Genomic DNA, 7,770 nt, shown 5'->3' on the forward strand with positions numbered 1-7,770 from the left:
TTGAGAGTCTCCTTTTATGCATGGAGAAGGGAGAGGACCAGTTGAACTGTAGACTCTTGTATTTCCTATGGTTTATGCTGGTATTAAGTCTGCACTGGACAGACATGTGACATCCTGTACTGAGTCTGCACTGGACAGGCGTGTGACATCCTGTACTGTACCTGCACTGGACAGGCGTGTGACATCCTGTACTGAGTCTGCACTGGACAGGCGTGTGACATCCTGTACTGAGTCTGCACTGGACAGGCGTGTGACATCCTGTACTGTACCTGCACTGGACAGGTGTGTGACATCCTATACTGAGTCTGCACTGGACAGGTGTGTGACATCCTATACTGTACCTGCACTGGACAGGCGTGTGACATCCTATACTGAGTCTGCACTGGACAGGTGTGTGACATCCTTCTGCACTGTCTTTTGCCTTTGCAGTTCCCACTTTTTGCAGAGCTGAGGTTCTGTGGGCCTCCAGGTTTCCTTCTGTGGTCTGGGCAGACTCCCTCATCCTCCTACGATCTGCCAGATTGTAACCCTGGTGTGGTTTATGCTTTATCTGGAGGGTGTTTCCCAAATGAGTTGGGAATGTGGAAGGAAACCACAACACTGAGGTTGGTTTAAGCGGAGGACCTGTCTTCATACTTTCAAGACCTCTTGAGTATGAATCACTCTGCTGGGGGAATGCCCCGTGGCTATTGTGTCAGTTACTTTAACAGGCAACATGTCATAGCTTCAAGTTGCTGGGGACGAGGGTCTTAATAAGGAATTATCTAGATAAGGTTGATCCTTGGGCACGTGTATGAGGAATTGTCTTGGTTGTTAATAAAGGTGGGAAGACCCATCCTGTATGTGGATGGCAACATTTCAGGTGCTGGGCCCTGGACTGTGTAAGAGTAGAGGAAGCTGGATGAATGCTATACAAGGAACGAACATGCATGCATTTATTTCTCTCTGTCCTTGGCTGTGGACGTGCACTCTTGCCACAGTGACTCCCCTGCTGTGGTGGTGGACTGTGACTTGGATCATAAGCTAAAACAGAACATTTCCTCCCCTGTGTCGCCTTCTGTCAGTATGTAGGTATCTTGTATGTTCTTGGAACTTCAGAGGTCTTGGGCTTCATGGCAGTGAACAACAGCTGGCCCTAGGCCCAGAACTTCACACCCAGGATTATTCTCAGTTGACGGGATCTGGTCCTGGTCACTGAGGGAAGGGTTATTGCTCTTGTGCTTGTCTCAGCCTGAGCTGACTTGTGACCTGAATCTTCAATCCATCAGTGTCTAGGCCTCCATCCTTCCGCAACCCAACAACTTCCCTCACCAGAGGTTGTGGCAAGCCAAGTTATGACTTCCCAACTGGTAGCTGTTCCCTAGTCTCGGGCCCCCAGAACAGCTCGGTTTTGAATAGTAGATTTTTCTCTCAAGAGGGCACCTGGCTGCTGCCCTCCTATTTAGGCGGGTGAACAGATGGTGTTTCTCTCCACCACTGACCCATCCAAATGAGGAAATATTGTCTTAGCAAAACCTGCAACTGTCTCTGAGCCTCATGAGAGGGGCAGGCTTGTCCTTTGACTGGAAGCTGTCTTCCCCTCCCACTGGGGAACAGCATGACTTAGACTGCATTCATCAGTTACTTCTCTGCACGTGGGGGTTATTTCCTGCCCCCCCCATTCTTTCATTCCCTTCCATGGCTCTGAAGTGCCTCTTAGCTTTCTCTCTGGGTTAAAGAGTATTTTTTTCTTACTCTGATTCTCCACTTGATTTGCTTAAATAGAGGTAGCCTCTAATCCACTTTACTCGCAAATGCGTATTTCATCATAGCATAATCTAATATATTATAGCAATACAGAAGAGCAGTTAAAGGGAAGGCCTGGGTTCATGGCTGATGTTGCCTTTGTACCTCAGCTTCTCAGAGACCCCTAACCCTTAACCCCACCAAACAGGGATAAAACCCAACGACATTTTAGCCAATTTAATGGCTCCCTCAATAGTGGGTGAAATATATCTTTGATATGAAGTCTACATTGGAATAAGCTGTGTTCTCAGAAATTTAAAAATTATAACAAAATGTCTTTGGTTTTGAAGAAAATACCCAAAGTTACATGATTTCCCTTGGAAATTCAAGGTGAGTGAGTGTGATATTTTTCTCCCCAACAGCCCAATTTCAGACTGGCCCCACAGTTCTGTGAATCTGCAGAAAGAGAGACAGACAGACAGACCTGTGGCTACATGGATGCACTTTATTTTTGGGGGCTGAGGGTGATGCTTACTGCTCTAGGGTGGTAGAAAAACAGCTGGGCCCTCACAAAGTTGAATATGTGTATGGGCTAGGGCAAAACTCTTTTCATATTGGCTTGATGGACCTGGCTTAAGTTAGCATCAGAGCCAGACACATTCCGAAGCCCCCAGAGGCCACTCTAATAGTTTATCTGTTTATGATATGCTGAGGAACTATGCAAAAACCAAAAAGTCCATATAAATACTACATGAGCTGCTTTCAACCAGAAGAGCAGAACGAGCGTTTTAAGCATCTATAAAAATAAATGCTTAGAGCCTCCTAGATGGTCACTGGGGATGACAGAAGGAAGTGACTGGCAGTATAAGCCCTCCTTCTCAAGCTATGGCTGTGCTCCCAGGTCCCGGGATTGGCGTCAGCCGTCTTATGCACTTCTGAACTTCCTGATCAAGGGGATTGGCACAGACCCGGATCCCCCTCTTGGAGACAAATCTGGAGAAAAAGGGGAAGGAAGATTACAAACAGTGGTCTATAGTAAATAGGGAAGGGGAGCCCTATTCTCTGGACCCTCCAATTTTCAACATGACAGTCTGTTCTTTCCAGGAGAAGGCTCAGCACCACTTCCCTCTGGGACTGTCTTTAGGCCTGAGATTCTCTAGGTAGACTTCTGCCTGCTGTCTCCTATAGACCCTGATCTCCTCCCCCTTACCTGGTGAGATCCAAAGATGCCCCTTTTCTGCAAGCCTACTCACTAGGTCATCTAAGAACCCGGAGACTCCCCTCCAGGAGGTGAGTTTGACACTTACATGATGCCTGGGGTGATGCACCCACCACTGGTTGGAAAATAATATACAAATCTTGAGCACAGGCTCCGTGAGATGTAGACGTAGGAGAAGCAACAGTCTGGAGCATTTAGAATGCCTGTAGGAGGACAAAGCCCACTCAAGTGCCGAGTCCTGTGGGGTGGGGTGGGGAGCCCCACAGCTGGTGAGAAGGCCCAGAACTCGGGGCGTGCCTCTGCTCTAACAGCTGGACTCAGGATTCCCCGGCATATGTAGAGAAGTGAGTGAGTCCCCATGGCCATGCTAATCTTCCCAGAGATGCTCGCCATCCTCAGGGCCCTCCCATCCTGTTCCATCAGTAGGGAGAGTGAAGCTGCAGTACAGTATCCACCCAATTCTTTAAAATATCCCGTGTCTGGTCACTTACCTTGATAAACTGCGTGAGGTTCAATGCGATGAATGACCCTCTTTTCTCTTATTGCTGTTTTTAGAAGAAACAGACAGGGTGGGGAAAGAATGTCATGGTTGGCGGCTTTATATTGGCCCCTCCCTTCACCATAGATTCCAATTCCAGTTTTTGGTGGCCTTGAAGTCTCAATTATACGGCTGCGGCCTTTGGGGTGCTAACAGTACTGTGTGCACCACCGTGCCATACTCCCCTTTTCCCATCCGAAGGCAGGCAGACTCTGTTGCTGGATCTCTGCTAACCTATCTGGGTTGAAGGTTTTTGCCCTAGGCTAGTGTGTCTTTTTGCTATGAGATTCTCCCCCCCACCCCCCGTGATCCTTCAAAAATATTTGAGAAGGGCTGGAGAGATGGCTCAGTGGTTAAGAGCATTGCCTGCTCTTCCAAAGGTCCTGAGTTCAATTCCCGGCAACCATATGGTGGCTCACAACCCACCTGTGATGAGGTCTGGTGCCCTCTTCTGGCCTGCAGACATACACACAGACAGAATATTGTATACATACATACATACATAAATTAATTAATAAATTAAAAAATATTTGAGAAATAAAAACTTTCTGTAGATTCTGAAATACTAAAAACCAGCTGCAAATCTAACACAGATAAGTTAACTGAGCATGTATTGTGTGATAGGCCACATGTGTCTACACATCTGGAATCCATAGGACTCTAGAAACAAGTTTTCTAGCAACCCATTTGGTGGTATGATGTCCTTTACAGTGTAGTAAAGGTTTTTTTTTCCTTTTTACTGTTTGTTCCATTAGTATAAAGACACATGCATGTTATAGGAACACTGTTACTCTGTTTGATTACAGTATGTTTCCTAGATCAGAGCTAGGATAGGAAACAGGAAGGTGTGTGTGTGTGTGTGTGTGTGCACATGTATATGTGTATGTTCCTGTGTGTGTGAGGGGGTAGGGATATGGAGGAGTGAGTGTGAGGAGTGTGTGTGTGTAGGGGGTGTATGTAGGGGTGTGTGTGGGTGTGTGGGGGGAAGGATGTGATGTGGGTGTGCCTGTGGAGGTCAGAAGACAACTCATTTTGTGAAGTTTGTTCTCTTCTTCCACCTTTCTGTGGGATCTGGGAAACATAACTCAGCTCACCAAGCTTGCAAGGCAGAAGTCTTTACTACTGAGCCATCTTGCCAGCCCTGTTTAAATATATATATATATTTTAAATTTTAAAATATTTTTGTGTGTCTATTTTTTTTGTTTTTACATTGCAACTGGTTTCCCCTCCCTCCTCTCCTCCCAGTCCCTCCCCCACTCCCCTCTGTCCACTCCTTCTCTCTTTCTCTTTAGTCATTTATATAATTTTTAGTGTCCATTTGAATGGTATCAAGCACAGTCAAACTAGTGTGTAACTAGCACCCCATCCACTCATAACTTCTCCAGCCAGCAAAACTGAGATTCAGAACCCATTGAATATTACCTCCCATCTTTCCCCCCTCAGCTTAGCAATTATCACTTTACTTCCTCTGTGTGTTCTCTTTTTGAAAGACAGGGTGTTGCTGTGTCTGTCAGACTGACCTCGGGTTCATGGTTCTCCCACCTTACAGGCTCGCACCAGCACCACCATGCGCCTCTTTTGTCTTTACAAATCTACTTCTTTAAGTAACGCCTGTGACTGGAACCAGGCGGTGCCGGCCCTTTGTGACTGGCATATCCCTCTCTCCAGAGCCAACCCTCAGCGTCCATCCATTGTGCTGCACACACCAGAACGCCCTACCCTCTGGATACCGAGGAATACTCCCCTGCAGAAGTGTGCCTGTCACATTTCGCTTGCCCTTTCGTCTGTTGATGGGTAGGCAGTGTCTCCTCCTTCTGTGCGGTGCAAATAATTCTGCTAGGAATGTGAGTGTGTCAAAGTCTTTCCATGTATCTACTTTGAAAGTTTTTTGGTCAATACCCAGAAGTGAAATTGTTGTGTTATACTAACTTATCAAAACTCTGCATTGCAAAATTCATGTCTTGCCAAAGATTCTAGATAAAGCATTGTAAACCTGCCTTGTGATATGAGGCAAATGCAGATCAACCAGCCCCTTCCTTCCTTCCTTCCTTCCTTCCTTCCTTCCTTCCTTCCTTCCTTCCTTCCTTCCTTCCTTCCTTCTCCCTGCCTCCCTCTCTCACTCCTGTCTTCTGTCCTTCCCTCCCTTCTTCTTTCCCCTTTCCTTTCTCCCTCCTTCATTTCCCTCTTTTCTAATTTGAAGTTAGGTTATCACAGCTGAAAAAGTAGTTTTAAAAGTTAATATTTAAGATGGGTGTGGTGGCACACACCTTTAATCACTAGCACTAGTGAGGCAGAGGCAGGCGGATCTCTATGAGTTCAAAGGCCAGCCTGTCTACAGAGCGAGTTCCAGGACACCCAAGGCTATACAGAAAAACCCTATCTTGAACCCCCACTCACCAAAAAAAGTTGATATTTAGTGTCTGGAGAGATGCCCCAGTAGTTAAAGCACTTGCTGCTTTTACAGAGGACCAGGGTGCAGTTCTCAGCACGCATGTTAGGTGGCTCATACTGTATGTAACAGCTTCTTACGGTTTCCAAAGGCATCTGCACACATGTGTACATGCACACACTCAGACACACACATACACGAGAATAAAACAAATCTAACTAAAAAATTGGCATTAACTATTTATATTAAAGCATAAATTAATGATTTTAGCAATAAGGATGAAACTATCAACTCATCCAGGAATTGTTTCTCAGTGTCCTTAGCACATCCCTTTTATAGAGTCGGTCTACCATATTTGGAGCTTTCACATCCAGAGCCAACCATGAACATTCTTCCTGAAATATAATTGAAGCACTCGAGTCTCCTCTCCAGTTCTGCAGTTCCCGTAGGTGCCTACTGGGTGAGAGGGTTCAGTGAACTTACCAGGTGTGATCCTAGCCTGGGATCCAAGGACAGCCACAAGGATAAAGACAGAAACGGCAGCTCTCAAGTTCCTCATCCTCCTGGAAGGAAGGCTCAGCTTGCCTGAGGGTTTCTGCTCACTGCGCTCTGCCACACCGGCCTGCCCTGGTATTTATATGTGAGGAGGATCAGGAAGTCCCAGGGCAGCGCTCAGATGCTGTTCCTGGCTGTATAATACTCATCAGGCTCGCTCTAAAAGGGGGAACAGGAGTGAAAACGCAACAGGAAGTAGAGAACCAAGAATGCAAGAGGAAGTGGGCACAAAGGTCACGGTGGGCTAGAAAGACAGGGGAAACAGAGGGGATGTGGGAGGGAAGGGAGCCCTGCACTCAGAAGTCCTTTGAAGAGTAAGGCCTGCTTGTGGCGGAATTAGGGTAGGAGCCAGCCTGGAAGTGAGTGTGGAGAAACGTGGTCATTTGGGATCTTTTCCGGTTTTTGCAAGCTCCACCCAGAACATGTGAAGCATGTTACAGGCTGAGAGGCAAGAATTCCAGCATAACTAACAACCAAAAAGTTGCCTATAGAGACAACATTCCTTGTATACAGAGATCTTTTCAATAAGAATGCTACCATAGCCAGGGATTATGCTGTTTATATAGTTATTAAATAGCAATGAACTATGTTCAATAATAGTGACGTTTAAGGATGGCTTAATTCCTTTCCCGGGTGTGAGTGTGGAGTTTTCCTGAGAATCTTAGAAATAAGACTATAAATTTCATTATAGTGAAAATGTAACTTAACTTCCTTGTGGGAACCTCATGATTTAGGCGTTACCCAATACACCTCAAGAATCATTCTCTAATCTTATTTACCAAGAAAGAGAAAACAAAGCTCTTAGCAGCCCTTGGGGTGTGACTTCAGAGGCCACCAGAGGTATGTGTGGCTGTCCTAACAACTTAATTCTAATTGAACCGTGACTCTCTTAGGAAGCCCAGGCCTACACCTGAGTGTATACTGTCCATTTCCTAAGTGTCTCTGTTCACACTCATATTTAAGTTCATGTTTTAAAAAAATTCTCTCCTTAATAAACTCCAACCCTAGGGCTGGAGAGACATGTGTGCACACACCCGCACACAGACACAGTATATTTACACAGTTAATAATAGGAAATAAATTGTTAAAAAAAAACCTCCAGCTCTGCTTCATATTGCCTGCCTCTGAAATTCTTTTATGAGATGCAGTCAAGCATTCTTCTTCTCCTGGGTTAAGGTCTCTGAAAAGAACTCTCCAGACAGCCAAGTAGTGGCACATACCCTTAAACCCAGCACTTGAGAGGCAGAGGCAGGTGGGTCTCTGTGAGTTCAAGGCCAGCCTGGTCTACAGAGTAAGTTCAAGGACAGCCCGGGCAGTTACATAGAGAAACACTGCCTCAAAAAT

The 7,770-nt window shown here is 46.0% G+C and overlaps 1 protein-coding gene across 2 annotated transcripts; it reads right to left on the reverse strand.

Moving 5' to 3' along the window:
- Window positions 1-2,215: 2,215 nt before the first annotated feature.
- On the reverse strand, window positions 2,216-6,558 carry LOC130878215 (C-C motif chemokine 6-like). 2 transcript variants are annotated; one of them, XM_057776056.1, is made up of 5 exons: window positions 6,355-6,558; window positions 3,909-3,938; window positions 3,436-3,489; window positions 3,033-3,147; window positions 2,216-2,718 (listed from the first exon to the last, which is right to left on the reverse strand). In XM_057776056.1, exons 1-5 carry the CDS (start codon window positions 6,428-6,430, stop codon window positions 2,604-2,606), a joined length of 390 nt encoding a protein of 129 aa, XP_057632039.1. In that variant the 5' UTR covers window positions 6,431-6,558; the 3' UTR covers window positions 2,216-2,603. The 2 variants fall into 2 exon arrangements, with proteins under 2 accessions (XP_057632039.1, XP_057632040.1); XM_057776057.1 differs by lacking the exon at window positions 3,909-3,938 and having other exon boundaries at window positions 6,355-6,554.
- Window positions 6,559-7,770: the final 1,212 nt, after the last annotated feature.

Source organism: Chionomys nivalis, chromosome 7 (genome assembly GCF_950005125.1).
Source record: "Chionomys nivalis chromosome 7, mChiNiv1.1, whole genome shotgun sequence".
Lineage (NCBI taxonomy): Eukaryota > Metazoa > Chordata > Mammalia > Rodentia > Cricetidae > Chionomys > Chionomys nivalis.